Below are 21,724 nucleotides of genomic sequence, written 5' to 3'. Positions count from 1 at the left end.
GATGGCAGCATTTGCCAGTCACATGCAAAATGCAACCCAAAGCCTTCTTAGTGTACTGAATTTTACATATAAAAAAGTATGAAAACTTCATAGTAATATACCCCCACCGAACAACTCTACTAGCCATTGACTCCTTGTTGTAACAAAGCAGTAATAATCTCATTATATTCAAATAAAAAAAAAGAAGGAACTACAGTAAGTAAAAAAAAAAAAAAAAAAAAAAAAAAAAAAGGACAAGACTAAAGCCTGGTAATTTTTTATTTCTAAGAAGTAAATTTTGCATCTAGACTTAAAATTGAGACTGCAGATTATTCTTGAAGAAAAGCAAGATCAAGAAAAAATAAAATAGTGCATACTTAGTTGAACTGAGGCCCTCAATGGTTGACATCATTTCATCATAAATATCTTCCTCTATCCTTCCCTTCTGAGATGAATTTCTAAGAGCAATACAAAGTCCATGTCATAAATGCATTTCAGAAACAAGGAACGGCTCACAGATATAATTCCTGTTTATCCAAATCTCTTATATACATAGCAAAATTTAAGTACAGTGAAATTATTAAGCATGTTTATCTCATTTAAACAAAGCTTTTTGATCAATGCAAGTATCCTAAAATACATTAAAATCACAACAGGCTATTTCCAAAATCAGAAAAGCATTTTAAAATAAATATCCTTTTTCTTACAAACTGAAGTCAAACACATGCCAAGTACAAACACACATGAACTCTAGCAAAACTCTGACAGAGAACTCAAACAAGCAGTTGAGGCACACTTGCTAGTGCTGATAATGAAAGCATGAAAAAGCAAAGAGGAAACTATGAATTCCTCAATTTTTGCATCCCGTTTCACAGCTATTTCACTAACTTATAAAAAGGCAGACTGTAAGTACTCATAATTCTAGAAGGATGACAAACTCGGGAATAAAAAGGGAATGGTATTTAAGCCATTTTGACAACAAATGAGCCCAACTGGCTACAAGTAAAGTTAGGCTCAAAACTGGAGTTCGTAAGCAGCAAGAGACTCTGGATAACCTGTGAAGGGGAGGCGTGGGGGTTAGTAAGAGTTAAACAATATAATGAAGAGTACGGGCTCGTTAAGTACCTAAGCAAGGAGAGGGCCCCACTGTCAGAAAACCCAACAGGCTGGTGCTGATTAGCTAAGGAATTGCTTCGGGGGGAAAAAGTGTCTGGGACGACGCAACAACAGAAATACCTTTTGCTGCAGGAAGCCTGAGAAAGCCTTACAGAGCTAAATATCTGAGTCCCATATTTTTTTTAAAGGAACGGGGCTGTTTTCTAAACCAAAGCGGCTGCCAAGCTCCGTCAGAGCTGATCGAGGGGAGGATTAGTGATTCCTTTGGCTTTACTGCCTGAATTGCTTCAGGTGGGGAGCGGAGAGGGCAGAAGTTGCGGTGGGGCGAAGCGGGAGCCGTGGCCACCCCAGCTCTTGGCCGAGCGTGCGGCGGCAGCCGCGGGAGGCCCCGGCTCTTATCCTGAGGCACTGCGGAGGGCTGGGTGTTCACACCCAAGGAGGTCCCTTTCGTTTTATGTTCCTTGTTCAAGGAATTACAGGTGAGGAGGCACATAAGCTGCTCCTGTAAATCCATCTTTCCTAAGAGGCAGACGCATTTCATGCAATACTTCTGGCAGATTGGCAGCAAACAGGCCAACCGTTCAGGATAAAATCATTCTGAAGAAAGCCTTTCTTCATGCTGAGCTGTCTTTGATATTTATTTTATTTACCAGAGAAATCGAAAAGACCAAACTCTACTATGCCATAAGTTATTATAACATGACAAATTTATGCTGCAGTTGGAGGTGGGAAGCTTATCTAACATGGGTCAAGAATACAGAAGTGGTGTTTTTTGTGAAACATTTCCTGCTAAATCCTGCATTAAAAGATAGTATTTTGTAAATAACAGAGATTTTAAGCATGACTAAGAGTCATTTTAAGAATAAATATAACTTTAAAATGCAGGATTTTACAATTTATTCTGTTTAGACTGAATTGGAAGCCTGTATAATAGACACCGAAAATGTGCTGTGATTCCCAAGTCAGGTCAGGTAACCTTGCAATTCTGCCGCAAGCTAGACAGCTGTACCTTATCTTCAGTAAAACTGTCAGAAAACAACAACAAGAGCTTACTATGATAATAGAAATTAAGGTGCATAGAAAACAAACATTGATAATGAACACGGTTTTACAACTACACTGTTAGAATTACTAGAGATGACCATACTTTCCTCAGTATGTAAGTAGGCTACCATAACCTACAGGGAAAAATTAAACAAGAGAGCTCCAAACTGGCAGATGAACATGTACAACCATAAGCACTTTACTAAGCCTTTCTCTAGTAGTTCAAACCATGTATTTTTCAAGGCAATATTTCTTTCAACAGACTGAATGAATGTTTTATAATTGAGAATCATCTACTTAGCTAAAATGGTACCTGTACCAAAGAGTTCACTATTCGTACATACAGCAGCAATTCTTGATTACACTACCATAATATACACCGATAACACTAACCAAGGATATATCTTGTAAGATACAAGTAATACATATTTACTTATAATATTTATTATATTGTAGCATACTTATTTTATTCTCTAATACTGCAAACAAAAAAAGGCATCTTATCAATAAGAAAACTAAAAGCTGAGGTAGCACACACCATTACAGTATATACACATATACAGCCTACAAGGTGTTCTGGCTTGTTTTTTCACTGCTGCTTAGACCTCAATACTTCCCTTATCCCCTCCGTCCTGCTAGAGACCATCAAGCAAAATGCAATCCAAAGGAGTAAGGGGCTAGGAAGATGAAGGGGACAGGGGAAGCTCCGGTCAGAAACTGCTAACCATAACAAAGGTGAACTGAGAAGCCTTTTAAAAGCCCAAAGATTCAGCTTAGCTTAACCTTTCTAGTGTAAGAGTACCAAACAGTCATTAATCAACCAAAAGGTCACATGCTTACAGTACATTGAACTGCAAAAGGAGCACAAGATGATAGGTTAAAAAAATGAAAGTAGTGGACCAACCTATCTGAAGTCCTCTGGCGCCCAGCAGAACACAAAGGTATTTCCTAAAAACAAACAAGGAATTAAGAATATGTTACATACTTACTCAATTGAAGGCTACGATTGAAAACAAAGTACAAGAAGCGGCCAAAACCATTTTTATACACAAAAGTCCAGAACCATTCTCAAATACGAAATGGTTATCACAATCAACCTCCCTGCCAAGCAACCTCTTCTGCTTCGACAAGTTGGCATTTTCTGACAAAAAATTGTTAGTACATAATTGAACAGATCTGACATCTCTCATTTTCCTCCATGCAGTAAAATAACTAAGATCAGCAGAGACAAGTAAACTGGAAACCACTTGTACAAACGTGAATGGAGGAATACTTCATTTTAAAATTTACTACTGTTGTCTGGTCACAGAGATAAGCACAGCCTTGCTGGGCCTTAGAAGCACACCTGAAAGGAAACACGTCTCCTCCCGGCTTCCAGATAAGGCAGACAAGGAGAAATGAGTTTAACTGTTTACTGACAAAATCCTGGCACAGATGGCACATCTGGGGGGACTCTATTTTCTAAACATTTTAAGTAAATGCTGAATGCATCTAGAGGCTAGGATAAATCATCTTTTTGCCAAAAACCCATGTAGCAGGCAGAACCTCAGGATTGAAAAATGTCAAAAAAAAAGATAGTTTCAAAGTTTGACTTTGAGAATTTACTACCAACACAGCATGCTGGATATTAGCAGAGTTTGAATGCTATAGTTTAAGTTTTGACAGAAATAATCACTGCACCAATGCCTTCTTAGTTTTCTATACTTAACACATATACTATATACTTAAATAAGGGCAGAAATTCATCCACGAAAACCGTCTCAGGTATCAAGTTTCATACTACAGACCCAAGGAATAGCTTGCAACTGTCAGGTGACAATTATTACTTCAAACCTCACCTTTCTTCGCTTTCCCTGTGAAGTCGAGGAGTCACTGCTCACACTTTCTCTGTGGTTCAGGTGGGCAAAGGGCCTGGCTGCTCCCCAGGACTCTAAATACCGTGTCATCCGGACAGACGCTCGCATCTTCAGCCCATCATTAACTCTTGTTTTAGGGAGATGATTATTTGACACACACTGTTTGGACTAGCAGAAAAAGACATTCGTTTACAAATCAGAAAATGATACAAACTACATACAAATGAAGCTCTATTAACTGTTTACAGGAGTAGTTTTAGGGCTAAACTGTCTAACTATTTAGTAGGACTCTAAATGTGTCAGCAATGCATCAGCCATCCCTGCTTCCTTCATCTCATTTAATTAATATGAGCTAAAGCAAATCATGACTTAATGAATTTGCTTGAACTGCCTTTACAAGTCTTTGCTTGTAAAGCTGTGCAACTTTCAAGCTTCCTGGTTGATTTATGATGATGCAAGAGATCCCAGGATCTTATAAACACAGTTTCCTTGCAGTCAGCACAACAGCATGGGCATACAGCTCCTAATTCCTGAGCTAGCAGGTACCAAAACAGTGATTAGGAGAAGATCCTGCAAATGACAGACTCAACCTTAGATTATATCTGCGTCACAAGTGAACAGTCAGGCAATACTCATGCAGCAATACCACTGTGGGTCTAAAGGAAGCTAAAACTACAGAAATAAATTGATACATCAATGGGTAGTTATTTTCTAGGCATCTTCAGGTGAGCAAGGACCATTTTAACAGAGGTAAATCATCATTCTTAGAATATATGCAGTTTACATGTAGGGGGTTTCACAGTGTTGAGTACCTTAAACATGAAAAAAGATAAGATTTTGAGGTCTTGCTAATTAAAAATGGCTCCACATTGTTCCTTCCTATAAAGATCCTGAAAGGAAAAACATCTGCTGTTTTTATTCTTTTCTCTTCTGAAATATCTTACTTGTCAACCAGAAGTCAATTCAAAACAGCAATGCTCCAGGTATTTGCAGTTCTCTAAAGGGGCAACCAACAGTTAGTATACTACCTTATACCTTGAAAAGAAGGTGAATCTCGCATCTAAAACAGCGAGGAAGAAATTGTCAGATGCTATTTTACACAGAATAGTTTCTCTGAAAGTGGCCACACAGTCCAGATGTTCTTTCATGATTTCATCCTTCCACAAGTACACCAGACCTGTAGATAAGCCACTTGGCAGCACGTACTTGAGCCATAGTGGTAACTATTGCAACAGATTTGTGTCTGTGCATTTACACCTACACTATAGATGCTGGATTTGCCATTCTGATCCACTTGGTTGCTCAAATTGCAGTAGTTAGTTCCCAAGTATTCTACAATCTGAGATTGTATTAATCCCAATGGGATGGCTGCACAACATGGATTTAGAGCTAAAAGAAAAGAAAGTTAATTGTATGACCTTAGATCCACACATTCTCATCTCTTCTGTTCTAAAAGTTCACCTTTCGACCTGTTTTGTACGAGTCACCCAATTCAAGCAAAGGCATAGTCAAACGTAAATTTGTCTCTGTGTGGATCATAAAGAGGTTTCAGTTTAACACTTGTTGCCTTCAAGCTAATAGACATTTCAGTGAATAGCAGCATGTGCTTTCAGATCTAGAAGTCCCAAATTTAAGCTACTCAGACAACTCATCCCATGCTTTAATTATGTTTCGGAATTGAAAATAAATGTATGAGCCACAGATACCTAAGTACTTATGTAGGTATATATGTAAATATATATATATACACACACACACGTTTAAAAAACATATACTTACCCTTGGATCAATCACCAAGTAGGTTTTGATGTTCATGGATTCAAGGTAAGGATCCCTGAGGTGTCCATTCCCTTCTTCTACTTCATAAGCTTTGCCTAGGTGATTTAATGTTGCTTCAGTGATGTGTACACGACTGAGAAGAGAAAAAAAGAACAGCAGACCCAAACATTTACAGAAAGGTCAGATTAAGCATTTCATTTACATTTCAATGGCTACTGCTGACATTTTTGTGCTTTTCAGCCATCTTGTGCTTTGGCAGCCAACTCCAAAATCTTGCCAGTATTTAAAACCATATTAGCAACCCATTACTGCAGTTTTTTGTTACTCATCTTTCACACTAAGTATGCCAGAAACATTTCCCAAAATGAGATAATATCAGTATAAAATTAAAGCGAAATACAGCAAAGAAGAGAAATTAAAAATTAAAAAAAAACAAGAAAAAAATGATCAAATCTGATGACTGACAAAGAGACAGAGACACACAGGCAGGTTGTTTCAGATGGAAAGAGCTGCAGGGAAAGCTCACATACAGAACAGAAATGAGACTGTCTAAAGGGAATAATCCAGTGCTAGAAATGCATGAGGAGGGGAGAGGAAGTGGTGACAGAAAGAAAATCTGAAAAAACAGTTGGAAAGGGATGATTCTGAAAGCCTGTCTTTTCTGACTGAAACAGAGGACAGCGTAACACAGCAACAGCAGCACAACACTTTGAATGGAAGCAGCTAATTTTTTCTGCATCTATGCATACTTTCCCTTGAACGTTATCATTTTAGTTAAGTGACTTGAATCACATATTTCCGTATATGTTGTGAGTAACATCTTTCCACAGAATTTCTCAGTAAGAGATCTGAAATAAGAATAATTGTTCTTTATTCTTATATTCTACTTTCCAGTTGATTTTCCCACAGCTTTTCTCATTTTTCATTGTGGAGTGGTTTTGGCACAGCCCTACACACACTCGGCACCGAGCTGGGGACAGACCATTTCTAGAAGGGAAGCTGCCAGTGTGCAGCACTCCTGCCTAAACACAGAAAGAAAGGGGATCGCTGTCCCTTCTCTCTCTATTTTCTTAACCTTCAGATAGGTTCACCTGAAGATAACCTAGCCAAGATCCAGAGACCACTGGCCATGGCTTCCCACAAGGAGGAACAAAAAACTTCCTAAATTCTTTGCGAGCTAGAAGGTAAGAGAGTTTTGGATGGAGAGGGTGCATGTTTACATTTGTTTACTGGCAATTGTCTCAAAAGACTATTTTTTGTAATTGTTACCTTGATCAGGCAGTTTTGCAAGCCCAGACAAACCCTCTAACCCCAAATTTTGTAACTTGCTCTAAAACATCCTTTCCATCCTGCAGGGGTTGAGGCATACTGGGTGATATCTGTATTAATTGAGACTTAAAACATCACCACCTACTGCAGCAAATTTTCTGCGTTTTTGCACCAAAAGGCAGGACTTTTGTTCAGTGTCCACCTTACAGAGCTTCCTCTCCCCTCAGCCCCAAATCGTGCACTACCACAGTTTCAGATCTTACTGCAAACTACTTCTTCCATGTGAATTGCTACACTGATGATTTGTCAACAGTAACTAACACTCGCTAAATTCCAGCATCAGCGCGTAGCGGCGGCTGCGACGGCTGCCTCTCATACAGGCAAGCTTGAACACGCTTCGTTCGTGCACGACAGCCAACGTGCTGCACCGACAGGCCTGAGGAACCCATCCCAGCCTGTCGGGCATATACCTACTGGAGAGAAATGGTCATAAAGGCTTTTTCTAATTCTAGTTTTATGCTTTCTGCTCTACCGTGTTACATTGTTATTAATGCAAATAATGTTTTAAGTTGGAAAGACAAACAGAAAGAATAAGGACAGTCAGTCAATGGAAATATAATATTTATAAACCCACAAGTTTTCCTTCATCCTTTTGACAGTCTTCAGACTGCCTTCATTCACAGAAGTCCAAACCAGATATACTTCATATTTTGAATTCAAGTCCACTATCATCTGGCCAACTGAGCATTTTGGAAAACTTCAGGCTGCTCCTGATGACAGAAACCTTCCCCCAGCTTCCACAGGAGCAGGACTAGCTAACACCGAGAACTGGGGGAACCCCAGACGGACCCTTCTTCTAGAGGCGATGCATATCAGCTAGACACCTCTCCTCCCTCTGAGGCTCCCTCTTCCAGGAATGAAAAGTTTCCTCTTGCTACTTTTGAAAAAAATGGTAACTGAGTGCTAGACATGTATAGAAGCATATACAAGCAGATATAAGCATTACAGTGTAATGTTTCAGAATCAGCAAACCAACCTAAAATAGCTTTAACCTTTAGCAGATAATCAAACATAAGCACCAAGAACGTAACAGAATAATCAAAGTTTTTAAGATGAAGCAATGATCCTAAAAGTGACTAAGAAAAATAAATTTTTGTGCCATATTCAGAGTCGTGTTGTTTGCTTTACCAACAAAAGAAACTTTACAACTCCTTATTCTTGTTTAACCCATGCAGAGTCAACACTGCTAAAACACTCAGCATGGACAGTACTGCAGCTGTGAACCGCGCTCCAATTATTCCAGTTTCTGTTTCAGTTAATGCGAGCAAATAGTTTCATATTCATACCCCCTTACTGCTTTGCAGAAATTCATTTTAAAATTAAAGGAATTTGCCTAAAAGCTGCCTGAGGCATACAAACAATCCTAAAATGTCACTATTTTGAATCACTTTACAAGAGAAACCAGAACTTCAATGCTTAATGGGTTGAAATAGCAAATATACACCCAGATAAAGACTATTCCGTTAATACATAAAAGTAATAATTTGCACAGATCACCAAATACCAAAACCCTACAAATGACAGTATCATTTGGGAATGGAAAAGGAAAATTCTACAAGTGTCTTTTTTGGTGCAGATTACCCCCCAAAAAAAAAAAAAGTTTCTTAGCTGAATTCTAATCCCTGAGTTTCACTCTGAAAACAGAAAAAAAAATAGTACTCATTGCTAAACAAGGAAAATACAAAATGCTGGTGTTTTTTTCAAAAGACGTTAACATTTTGTGTCCTTTTCAATAAGCATCTTCAGAAAGATGGCATGAACACCAGTCCCAAGCCCGTCCCTCCCACTGCCCGGCTGAGCGCCATATGGTACGTTACATTACGTTACCGCTTTGCTCCAGCTCTTGCACGCTGGGCCACTTGCCTCCCTTCCCGTGTGCTGACAAACGCGACGCAGAGTGAATACACGGCCACCAGTGACTTGGAGTTCCTGTTGCTTGGACACCCCTCATCAGGCTGCATTTTTTGAATACACAGCTAATATAAAGCAAGTGTGACTGATGCAAACACGTAGCTTTGCATTGGCTACGTAAGTAGCATACTATCCTTTATCTAAACTTACAAATAAAGTATTATCCCTGTGCACAACATGAACCAAACTGGTCAACACAATAACACACTGCTGAATGCACACAATTTTCTCAAATGAAGGGAGAGTCAAGAAGCAGTCAATTGGAAAAGACTAGAATTTTACAGTTAACTGAAAAGGAATGAGAAAATGTTGACATCTTACAGCTATAGCAGACATTTTTTCCTATTTTCATCATCCCATTTTATGATTTGTGTAATAGCACAGTTACAAATTCCAGACTCCTGAGCCGTGATTATGCAAGCTGCGATGATAGAGCGAATCAGTACTGACGGTGAGAGCCTTACCCAGGTACGCCTGCCGACTCCATGCGATTAGCTAAGGACACGTCGTGAGACCAGACGTCATACTGCCACTTCCGGAGGCCGATGACGCCGCAGAGCACGTTCCCAGAATGAATGCCCACTCTCATATTGATATCCACGCCAGTGGCTTCTCTCACTTGCCTATGCAAAAGGAAGGGCTTGAGAGTATAAGTTTAGAGTATAAGCCTTACATAAATCACAACTGCTCTGTTTCTTCTCTTCATCAATAAGTAGCTATAAAATTTAGAACTGCTTATAATGGTGAAAAGAAAACTACCACTCTTCATGGTTATTTCCTGCATCTGAAGATTTCTCAGTTTTACTGCTTTTGTACTAGTCTTCCAAACAGATTAAAATTTTCATTCTGAAAATAAATCATTTTAAGGGAAACTTTTAAAAACTCTAGGCACGTGTCAAATACTGCTCTCAGTGAAACCAAGCTAAGGTCAACAGTTCTGAAAAATCTCAAAACTGGGCCATATTTTCCATTTCAAGCTAAAAATTTCAGAAGTGGAGAGCTACATTACAACAAAAGCCTAAATGGATTTCACATATAAATCAAGCGATTTCTTGTTATTTACATATTAAGCTGTTCCCACAAATAACTTTGCTAAGCATTGTTAAATACATGCTCTTTCTACTTATGTAAAAAATAACTAAGTTTGAAGCAAAAATCCCATGACAATATTATAATGCCCTAGCCAACATTTTCTTCTTAATATCAACATAACAGTATTGTCTTATTGTATATCAAAGAATTGGCATTTGCCAACAAAACTCTGTTTTGCTGGACAGTTTCAGACCAGCTGTAAGAAGAAAAAAAAAAAAAAAAGAAATGTCATTGGCATATATTGGTCCAGAATAAGTGATTTAGCTTTCTGCCAAATACTCTAGATTTATGCAGAAAAAAGATACAGTCTATAACTATTATTTTAAATACTACTGAATCCCTAATATAATTTGAGGATTAACACAATATTTAGCTTTATGTACTTACACTAAACTATACATCAGTGAACATAAACGTGCCTAGGCAACTTATGTTTGGTCTTCTCTCCTTCTTCTGTAAGGTCTAGAGATATATTATGAATTAATCTCATTATACATATACTTAGTGCAAAGACAAGAGACTAAAACTTTTATGACCTAATGCATACATAACTATCATAAACTATAGCTAATAAATACATTTTAAATGTCCTCTAACTAAGAATGACTTTATTCAATATCTTCCTAGCCTCTATACTTTAAAAAGTCTTTTGCTGCTATACTTACTTTATTGCTTCACACATATCAAGTCCCATTTTAACACAGTTCCTGGCATGAACCGGTAAGGATACAGGTAGGCCTGAGACACAGTAGTAACAGTCTCCCAGAATTTTTATTCTCATGCATTCATTCTCCTGTGAAATAATGGTAAACATATTCAACAGGAAAAACTGACCTTGCAAGTAAGCTGATGACACAAAAACTAGGAGTTCTCTATGTCAGTTTGAGGAAGTTGGGCCTCGTGTAATGCTGTTTGAAGCAAAACCTACTTCTCTTCTCCTACATCCAAATGCCTGGACATTGCTGACTAGAGGGCAGTAGAAATGATCACTTTAAGCATTTCTGAGAGAAAATCATCTTACTGATTTCTGACTTTATTTTCGGAACTGTTTGCAATTGAGAAATCATAAATAAAATTATAGTAGTGAAGAACCACCACAGAATTTACTACCTAACGCATGAACTCTATTTATCTATCTTTTCATCTTGCTCTTTATTAACAATCTAATAATGCAAAATTGAGTAAAAGGAGAACAAATTTCTTATCGTAACCTCACAAATAGCATCGTCACAAAACCTGCAAAGAATTTAAGGAGAAATTAGGAATTGAGATAGCCAAACTGGTAGCGTTGCAAAGGGAAGTTGTTTTTAAAAGACTGAAGAGGAAGCCAGCCCACAGGACAGTTTTGTTACTGCCAGCGGCTAATCACAAAAGCAGCAACACTGTTTGGCAGCAGCAAATTTTCTCCTAACCTTGCAACAGAGGATCCTGCTCCGGACCCTGGCTGGGGAGGGGAAAGGGGAAGAACAAAGACCTCGTCACGCTGTCTTTTGTGAAGACCTTACGTAAGAGTTTTAACTACAAATGTTGCAAGATGGCCAAGGCTAATTCTGCCTGGGAGGCTGCCTAGTGCTTGACTGATGAGTAGAGATGGCTTAATTTGGGACAGCTGACCCTGCCGCTAACCAGCCAGCCCCACTGCAGGAACAGCCCTGCTAGTCTTCAGCCAATCCCCAAACACCCTAATTTGCAGCCAGCCCAAATCAGTGACAGGTCACCAAACTAAGCTGTTCTCACTCATCAGTCAAAGCCCCATCCATCACTCTCCAACATCTGATGCCATCCAGCATGCTCCGAGTACAGCTGCGAGCAAAGAGCGAGGCAGGCACCCACGTGCCCTCTCTGCTTCAAAGCTGCTGCTAACTGGAGTAACAGTCACGTCATCCTGTGTGTTCTTAGCTGCTCTACAGCAATGCAGCTGCAATATGGTTAGTACAACCCTCTTCTCTTCCGGTACTTGAGGAGTTTTAGTAACAGCTCAATTCACAGAAACACTGTATAAAGATTAGCAATGTCACTTACTAGTCAAAAAGTGAAACTAAGATTTTAGCCAGATTTTAACCAGTGATACAATACATTTAAGAGTTTATTTGGCCACATCCACAAAGGTTTAACTAGAAGTGCTTTCTCAACACCTCTGCTATATTAATAATTTTATATTTTCCCACTTATTTATGAAGACTTTTTAGAATTTCACAAAAAAACATGATTTTCCAAGTCCATTAAAATTTTCTATCTAGGCTCAAATTATTTTCAAATAGTAAAACCAAATATACTTAGTTATCAAATCCAATCAAGATCTTTAAAGCACAGGAAATTTGAAAGGTAGCCATCGGTCTCTCCTTGTGCTTACCAATGATAAACATCTAGAACCAGAATTTAGTGGGGGGGGGGGGGGTAAATGTCTTATAGGATGCAACAAAATGCAGCTTTACTCTCCTAAAGCTACACTTGCCTCATAATATTGATGTTAGAAAAATCAATGGATATGACAGAACACACAATCAGACTACTTCATTTTTAGAGGAAAACAGCGTTGCAGAGTGAGTGAATCACACAAAACTTCACTATATGACACAATCCCTGCAATCTGAGAACTCAAAAACTGCGTTTGTGATAGCAGCTCCAGAGAAATTAACCTCAAGCAGCATTTGGATGTAAAAACAACTGACAGTCTGAAGGGTCCGTAGTGAGGGTATATCATAATAAGGAGCATTTTATCTGTGTCCTCTTCTTACACTTTCTTGTAAGTATCCAGGACTTGTCATTACTCCTGACCTAAAGAACTCTTTGGTCTGATGCAATATGACAGATTTCATGTATTTAAATACATGCTTGAGAGTTTGTAGAGCAAACAGCAAATGCTAACTGAATGCAGCAAAGCTCCTCAGCAGAGCTGCTATCCAGCACCTACTACAGTCCCATCATTTATTTCCATCAGACAATTCCCTGCAAAACAAATACAGAGACACCTCCAGGCTTTGAGTTATAGTGACAACTTGCAAAATTTCTTACTTTTGTTTTTTTGTTTTATATGATTTTGCTAGCAACTTCAAAGCCAAAGAAGTCCTTCCTCCTTGTCCTCACCAGCACTAACCCTGACTGACCTCTGTCTTGCAGAAAAAGCTGGCTGTTTTTCAATGGTGGCATTTATCCCTACTTGGGCAACAAACTGCAACACCTACCTTCGCAATCTGATCAAACTTCCCAAACAGTTCATTCAGCATCACTACCAGCTCCTTAGGAGAGCAGTCACTGGCAAGACGAGTAAATCCTACAATGTCTGCATAGAGAATGCTAGACAGGAACAAAAGGCAAAAACAGCATAACTGAAATAGGAAAACACATCTACTCCACAGTCAACTTAAATATTAAAGCCTATTTAATAGAAAGCATCCTTCCCTTTGGAAAATAACTCTGGAAAAAAAGGGCTTATATATTTAAACTAGTTTTAGTGTCCTGAACTCACGTGCTGCTTTCTACCATCAAACAACAGGGGAAAAAAGGTTTACTACAGCCTGTAAATCTACCTCCAAATTTGAATTTCACCACAATATACACTGATAAAAGTTATCAGCTTGCATTAATATGAATAGATCTAAAGTTTCTGCACTTACCTAACATTTTGGTGCCTTTTTACATATAGGCTGTGGAAGTTGTTGTCATGCATTTGCCTATTATCATTGGTTTCCTTTAGTCGCTCTATGATTGCTAGTTTCATTTCCATAGATATATGAGCTGGCAGTATGGACAAAAGCAAATTTTCCTAAAAGGAGGGAAAAAATTAATGATGTAAATTCTTAATATAGTAAATTTGAAATTGCAGAATTTTAGCGACTGTAAGAAGGAATTAAAAAATAAAACCTCTTTGTTCAAACAGCTTTTGAGTAACATGTTGGGTTTTCCAAAAAAGGCTTTTTCTGTTTCTGTTCTCAAAATCAAAAACACTGATTTTTCAGCTAAGTAAGGGTGTCACACATTTTCTTTCTCTTTTTGTTCCTTATGACCTAAATGCCACATCTCTCTATTACCATGGAAAAAAAACCCAAAAATTCAATATTACCACAATCTTGTATGAATGAAAATTTACTTTTTCACCCACCTGTCTTCCTCAGTATTATGTTAGCATCTTCTGATAAAAGTTCAGATTAAAACTTATATTCTGTAACTAATGATCTGTGCAGTATTAAAACAACCTGAATTCTCGAATACTGGAATAAAGAGCTGAGAATTTCAAATGCTGGAAAACAGCAACAGATACAAAATTGTTGACAGCATGCCACTATCGTTTAAATGAACCACGACAACTAATGCCACTGAAACAAGGTCTTTTGAATGGAGCGAGAACAAAGACTCTTGGAAAACCACTTACACTGTTTGGCTACTCAGTGCACTGTGCTACCCTGGCTTTGTCTGCAAAGCCAGTTCTTCAAATAAGACCCCACTGAGTTGCTGGGCAGAAGAAGAAGGGGTGGGGGGAAGAATCCTTTTAACCCATGAAGAGCTCTGCCACCCCAGAGACAGTCAGCACCGCAGAGGAAACATTGTGTGGGACAGCTACAAGCAGGAATTTCTTCAGACGACACGGGCACCACAACCCAAACAGACTCTGCAACCCAGTAAAACTCGATTGCTTCTCAGTCCCATTTTCCCACTTTTGCAGCAGCCCACAGGCACGACCAGGCAGCTTAACCAGGGCTTAACTAGTGCCTGCCACCACAAAGAAATGTCTTGGGATCACGGTGGGAAGGGGTAGTTCCTGGGTGTCAGATATCGACTACGCTAGGAATACACAGCAGTTTGGTTTGAGACTGCCCCTGAAATAAGGGCATCGCCTCCCTCTCTTCTAGCATTTTGCATTACGAGATTCAACCTTAGGGAACAATTTAAACTGACGGCAGAGCCCCACTGAATGCAACAGGGCAATTTGATACCAACCCATTACACAGCTTCCAAAGAAGGGATGACAAACTCCTAACTGTATTTCTCATATCTTCTTCATAGAGAAAAAGCAGGTGCAAAAAGGAGACTCTGAATTATGCCTGACAAATTACAACACAGATGAAAGAAAACTGTCCATGGAGTTGAGCACATCTACATTTCAAACAAGCAGCCATGGGGGGGAGGGAAGCAGGTTGCCAGATCGCTCAGAGACATCACAGAAAGCACGGTGCATGCAAGCTGCGCGGGCTGCCGCGGGGGAGCAGGCAGCGCCCCGGCAGGATCGGCACACTGCACTGGCGCCTTGGCTCACACCATCGGCATCAGGGGACAGACCGGCACCAGCACTGTGGCATTTTCTTCTTTTCAATTTAATCAAGTCAGTCACTTTTCAGCTCCTTCCTTTTATCTAGTAACTTGTGGGCAGAGAGCTGGGCACACCGGAGCACTCTAGAGCCGCTGTTCCGAACCCTGCCCATGCCAGGACACGCTAAGGAAGGCAGCAAAGTTTCAGCTTTGATACTTCTTTACAGTCCTTCCTCAGGAGAAAACTCCTGTTTCTGGTTTATTCTTTAAATATCACTGGAGTTTATAGAAACAATGTTAGATTGTATAGATTGTATAACAATACTGTAATGTTTTAAAGGACTTTTTTTTTCCTCCCTTAAGTTCCAATTTTCTCCTCCTTGAAAAATAAAAATAGTTTGCAAACCAAGAAAATGCAAGAACAAATAATACTGGAGAATTTCAAACATAAAACATGTGACCAAGGGAAGCATGTCTCAGGAAGTATTTCCCAGGGCATTCTGGACACTTTCTTTTAAGTTACCTTAGGTTAGTCCTAATAATCTTTTATACTAGGCAAAAATTTAACTAAAATAACTGCCAATCATATTCCTGTTACAAATACTATGTGGTTTTTTTGTATAGAAAAGCCCCGCACAGAACAGCTTCTTCCCTTTAACTTCCTTCTTTTGTTGAAAATGGCACTTTTTTTTATTATTATTATTAATTTATTTTTTAATATCGGGGGTATCGCAGAGATTGGACCAAGCCTTTCACAACATGCATTAATCACAAACTTTATAAAATTATACAGACTTTATAAACAGAAACAAGCAACTCATAAAATGAATTATTTCACTCACCTGTTGTCTCTTTTCAATCTTCAGTTTCATTCGGACCTGAATGCACTTTAATGTGTATCTATACAAATCCCACGAAGCAACCTGCATTTGGCGTTTGTGAAATGCACCCATCAAGTTACCACAAAGAAAAATGACAGCATTGGCAAGTAACTGCATGAGAAGAAAAACATTTATGTACTGCAGAACAGCCACAGATATTTCACTGACATATTGACTAGTCCCTTAAAAACCAACAGTCCCAGTACCTCTTACAATTTGTCCCTTGCCCTGTCTCTCACACACGCAAATCACAGTGTTCCAGTTAACCAGGATGCACCTGAGAAATATAAGCTAACTTACACTGACGGGGGCTTTCCTACGTGGAGACACAGTAGCACACCGAAACGCAGAAAATCCTGCAATATCACTTAATATTTTTATTTGCGGACAGGTGCGCTGGATTCAGGCAGAATCCAGCCTACAAACCCAGGCATCAGCACGCTGCGTGAATTTCTGACAAACACCTGCACAAGGCGTTGGAGCAGGGAGCCGGGGCGCCGCTCGGGACGTGGCCCTTAGCAGGCGAGCCGGGGCGCTGAAAGGAGGCAGCGGCGCTCCCAGGGCACTGCTGGCCCTTGGATCCACCCTGCACCTAAGGGAAGCAGGCAGTGCCAGATGGAGCGAGACAGGACTCACTTGCAACAGCACAGCCTGGGAAGGAGGACTACAACAAAATTTGTCCTATATTGTGTTACTCAGTTAACAAAACCATTCTGCTTCTTCCACTTAGGTCAGAAAACCAGAATGCATTACAGAGGAAAATGATTATGTCTTTAGTAAAAGTATACAAATCAGTTGTGGGCCCACGCTCCAAATCCCTAAACGGTGTGGAAGTTTGGAACCTAGCTGAACACAACGCTTTGCCAATGTCAAGTGGCAATATGACTAGAATATTACTTACGCGAGTAGTATTTCCTTACCTGAAAGAGAACGGATTCCTTTTCTTTCTGAGAGTTCTTGGGTACAACAATGCTGAGAACAATAATATGGGAGAGAGCAGAAAGACTGCTAATTATGACAGCATCTCTCATCCCAAAGGGGAGCATGGTATAAACTGTGAAGATTAGGAATAGAAAGAACGGCACCTTTGGAAAGAAGAAAAAACAAATAACAAAAAATAACACACACACACTACTAGATGCCTACCAAAAAATCACTATAGAACAAGGAGGAAAGCAGCAGTGTTCTCATTCATTTTCAGACTGAACATATAAATATTGACATTTCAAAAATACTATTAAAAACATCAGGATAGTAGTAGTCCTAAAAGCTTTGATGGGATTAGTAGTTATAGAAGCATAGATAAGACAGTTGTTTAATATGACCCATCACCTGTAATTTGTTCAGTTGTCCTCGCCCTTCACCCTTAATTTATCCATCGCAGCAGAAGGTGCACTTTGTACATTATGTATCAGGAATAGTGCAGGGCAAGATAGGAATATTGACTAGCATCAAATGATGCACATTTTCCAAAATATTATGCTAATACTAACACCACCAGATCACATGTGTTTATTCAATCCATATTTGATAGAACCAAAAATGCAAACAATACATCCCAGCACCCACAGAAGAGAATAATGGTTATCACAGCTAACCACCTATTAAGCTGCACAGACTTTACAAAAAGCACAATGGCTCACTAAACTGCTAGGGATCAGATGGGAGCTATTAAAGCCAATCACTTAAATACTTATTTATAGACTTCTGTTACAGCATTTAGTTTGCCCTTATGGAAACTGACAACCCTGACCTGATATCTGCCTTTAAATATTGCAACAGAGGTACTGCAGTGCTCCTGGATCAGCTCTGTCTCCTCACTGCAACTCAACTCCTGCTGTTCCAGACATCCGCTCCCTTCAAGGAAGTCTCAGGCTTGGACTACACTTAAATGTTTAGCCAGTATAGCTAGTTTGGTTGTGGCAATAAAAATACATATATAAATACATTTTTGTCCAACAAAAATATTTTCATCTTCATCTTTACTGATTAATTGTACTAAAAAATTTTTTTCTACCACACTTAAAACCACTGTCACAAAATGTTTTGAACACTATGTAATAGTTTTGTAAATACGGACAACCAAAGGTCATATCTGCATTTAAATAGTAGCTTTAATTAAAGTCGTAACTTGAGACAGAAGTCTGAAATTCACCTACTCACTTCTGCTTTCCTCTCTATGGTCTTTAAGTTTTTGGCTTCAAAGCAACGTCAATAAATTATTACCCAATGACAACAATGCAAGATATTAACTTGCAGTGCTGCAAGCCACAAAACCAAATCTTGCTTTGTTACATTTTGGTATCTATAGTTAAAAACAGTAAATTTTGTTTTTTCCTTTCATAAGGTGAGATTTTTCTTAGGTTAAAAGCACTGAATAGCAACTACAAATACATGTTACTGGATCAAGGCCATAATACAAATCAGATTTTGGTTGTTTAACAGATAATTTTGTAATTTTCTTTATTTGAAATAAAGGGGGGAAGGGGAGGAGTCAGTACAAGATAAAAAGTCATTTTTCATTTCATTAAAAACTCTTCTGTTTACATTATCAGAGCCTAGGAGGAGTTTCCTACAGATTATGATATTTTTGGCATCATGAAATCTCTGTCTTCTGATCAGAGATACAAAGAAATGAACTTTAGCCGCACCCAGCCATGCCAGGATGTGTCATTAATTCTTATTGTTCCCTTCACCTCTCCCATTGATTTGAAAACACGCTCCCCAGGGCACGCCCAGCTAGAGAGTCCTTTATATATTTCTTAAACACCATATTGACCCACATAGCAAATGAACAAAGCGAGCATTATTAATGAAAAATTCTCCTGAAGATGAATTCATAATAAACAAGACTTAGTTTGCTTAAAGAAAAATGCAATTCAATTACAAACTGAAGGTGCAATTCCTGCACAGATTCCTGCAGTTATTCAGTTTTCTCACTTGTACTATATTTTCACTGAAGTAAAGAACATGAACTAAAGCTGATCATGATATAAACCAATAAAAACAATTTGGGAAAGTGAACCTAAATTTGAAGAAATACATAATTATGCAGTTAAAATGCTCAGAAAAACTAAAAACACAAATACACACATACCCTGGTACACTGGCTACCAGTTGCATGTAAGCAGATGAATAAACAAGAAATACCTACCTGTTCCCATGGTGGAAAATCATTTTCTTTTTCAAAAATGGATACATATCCTATGGTTACGAAGCTAATCCAAATCATAACTCCAAATAATGTTAGCCATCTCCGAAATAAAGATTCAATACATAAAAGCAAGTACATGACTGCAAATATGACAAGAGCAGTACATACTGTAATAATGAAGGCAAGATGATTATGTGCTTCCTGCAAAAGCAAAACAAAGTGTTATATTTATTCTAACTTTCTCCTTTAGATAAAATGGAAAATGCATCCATACTGTGTTGGAAACAGCTGAGATTGGAACTCAGGTTAGCATATTTTGAAGTAGTCTAGCTGTGGCAGCATTAACACAACAATATTCACACATATAGAGATAATATATAGATATTACAGATACCCACTCTACCCCAGTTCCATCATTATCATTTCCCAAACTAGTCTCTTTTTTTTTTTTCTTTTTTTTTCTTTTTTTTTTTTGTCATTTAAGCTCTGCAATGCAGACATACCCAAAGGACATGTATTCTGGCAGAAAGGAGAGTGTAACTCTTTCCCAGAGTTTTACAGAAGATGACTTGTAACACACGTGCATAAACGGTGTGTTTAAACACACTGTTCAAAAGTAAAAGCTAAAAGGGATACAAGTACAATTTGTAAGATTAAGAGGGTGTTCCCTCTTTACCAACAAATCTAAAGATTTTTTGACATGAAACACTATTGGAAAGCAGGGTTAAAAGACAAGGAAGGAATATACCAGTCTCCTTATTACACATTTACAATGTTACCATCTTAAAAAGCTACTCCTTCCTCTTTTACCAGCTGTCAACCGGGCTTGCTTGAAGAACACCTAGTTTCTAAGCAGAAAATCATATTATGCTACACAACAGCAAATTTCTCTAAGTTGCATCTTTCTGATGCCTGTAGGATCCTGCACTTCACTAACTGACTTTTCCTTCAACAGATCTTCCATTATACTGTGGGATTGCTGTTGTGTTTTAATACCAAAAAAAAAAAAGATATCTACAAATCCTATTAAAAAAAATCTCAGGAATTCATAACCAAGGAATCAACATATTATTTCACATATCTTACATGAATCTAAAAAGAAAACTTGAGAGAGGCAGAACATTTTAACTTAAGTTCTTGTTCTGTCCCTGACTCCTTTAATAAAGACATTTATTTACTAGCACAGCTGCAATTTAGCCTAGAACAGGTGGGAGGGAGGCAACATCCCCTCCAGGATGGCTGCATGCCTCCGACAAGGCTGTCTCCTCTCCTCCCCATCCCTTCACAAACACGCACAGCATTACATACACAGTTACTTGATTTCTTTCAACAACACAACTATTACACCAACTAGCTCATAGAATATATTTACACAGAAATGTTGTGTGCTGTTATACACATTCCTCATCCTCTTTTACAGCATAAAGCACAACCCAAAAGGTATACTCACATCTGTGACAAAAAAGATAATAATTAGCGTAGTCCAGAAGGCAACTGCAATGAAGAGCAGCAACAACAGAAGTGGATGCTGCTGGCTGGTGTAGCGGTACTTCTCATAGAGCGGGTCTGTTATCTTGCAGTCATCATTCTCGTTAAAGAAGTATTTACCCTTCGCTGGCATTTTATCCCCGTCTGGCTATTATTTCTCACTCAATTTCCAGTGGACACAGAAAGATGCAGCTCAAGCTACCTCTTCAGAGTGAACTTCTGCCTTTCCTCTGCTGGTCCTGCAGTCTTCAGCCACGCCGAATGACTCGCATGCTGTGTTTTCACTTCTCATGAGCATTAACTTCAGATTTCCAATACAGCGAACAGCAAAAGAGTTACCCCCCCCAAAACCATGGGCTATTCATCACCAGCTCCATGCATGAATTTCTGCATGAGCTTATACGTGTGCAGCTAGGTTTTGTGGGTTTTTTTTTTGATAGTCTCTAACTCCTTCCCATAAGCTTGAATTTCACTTCCTGGGATGAATTCTGCAGAGAGACAGCATTATCACATTAAGGGTATTTAGTTAAGTGTACACAGTTTTGCCCAAGGAAAAAAAAAAGTACATTCCTTAAGCTTACTATCGGCATGCTCTGACAAGGGACCAAAACCTCTCTCCCGCTCGCGGTGCGGCAGCCCGGCGGCCCCTTCTCTGTGCAATGCTGCCTAAAACCGCAGCGGGGCAGGGGCCGGGACCGCTCGCCAGCGCTCTGCGCCCAACGGCTGGCCCGGCCGGTGCGCACCGCCTCGTCTTCTTCCAGCGGCCAGAACTTTTCCCTTACAAGCAGCGTGCTAAATAGGTCTCGCTCCCGTTGGAGCGAATGACGTGGTCTCCACGAGCACGCTGC

General features: G+C 39.1%; 1 protein-coding gene across 1 annotated transcript in view; it reads right to left on the bottom strand.

The window, feature by feature from the left end:
• Positions 1-21,318, bottom strand: part of ADCY7 (adenylate cyclase 7) — a 36,484-nt gene extending 15,166 nt beyond the window's left edge. Inside the window, exons 1-12 of the mRNA XM_013941200.2 lie at positions 20,839-21,318; positions 19,389-19,589; positions 17,155-17,319; positions 16,196-16,345; positions 13,724-13,872; positions 13,292-13,403; positions 10,772-10,899; positions 9,479-9,637; positions 5,775-5,907; positions 3,978-4,163; positions 3,044-3,087; positions 357-437 (exon numbers count right to left, since the gene is read on the bottom strand). Coding sequence (XP_013796654.1) covers positions 357-437; positions 3,044-3,087; positions 3,978-4,163; positions 5,775-5,907; positions 9,479-9,637; positions 10,772-10,899; positions 13,292-13,403; positions 13,724-13,872; positions 16,196-16,345; positions 17,155-17,319; positions 19,389-19,589; positions 20,839-21,009 — 1,679 coding nt within the window. The 5' untranslated portion in view covers positions 21,010-21,318. The remainder of the gene's footprint in view (positions 1-356; positions 438-3,043; positions 3,088-3,977; positions 4,164-5,774; positions 5,908-9,478; positions 9,638-10,771; positions 10,900-13,291; positions 13,404-13,723; positions 13,873-16,195; positions 16,346-17,154; positions 17,320-19,388; positions 19,590-20,838) is intronic.
• Positions 21,319-21,724: the final 406 nt, after the last annotated feature.

This window comes from Apteryx mantelli, chromosome 10 (assembly GCF_036417845.1).
Source record: "Apteryx mantelli isolate bAptMan1 chromosome 10, bAptMan1.hap1, whole genome shotgun sequence".
In the NCBI taxonomy this organism is placed as follows: domain Eukaryota; kingdom Metazoa; phylum Chordata; class Aves; order Apterygiformes; family Apterygidae; genus Apteryx; species Apteryx mantelli.
This window is presented reverse-complemented; position numbering and strand designations above follow the sequence as displayed.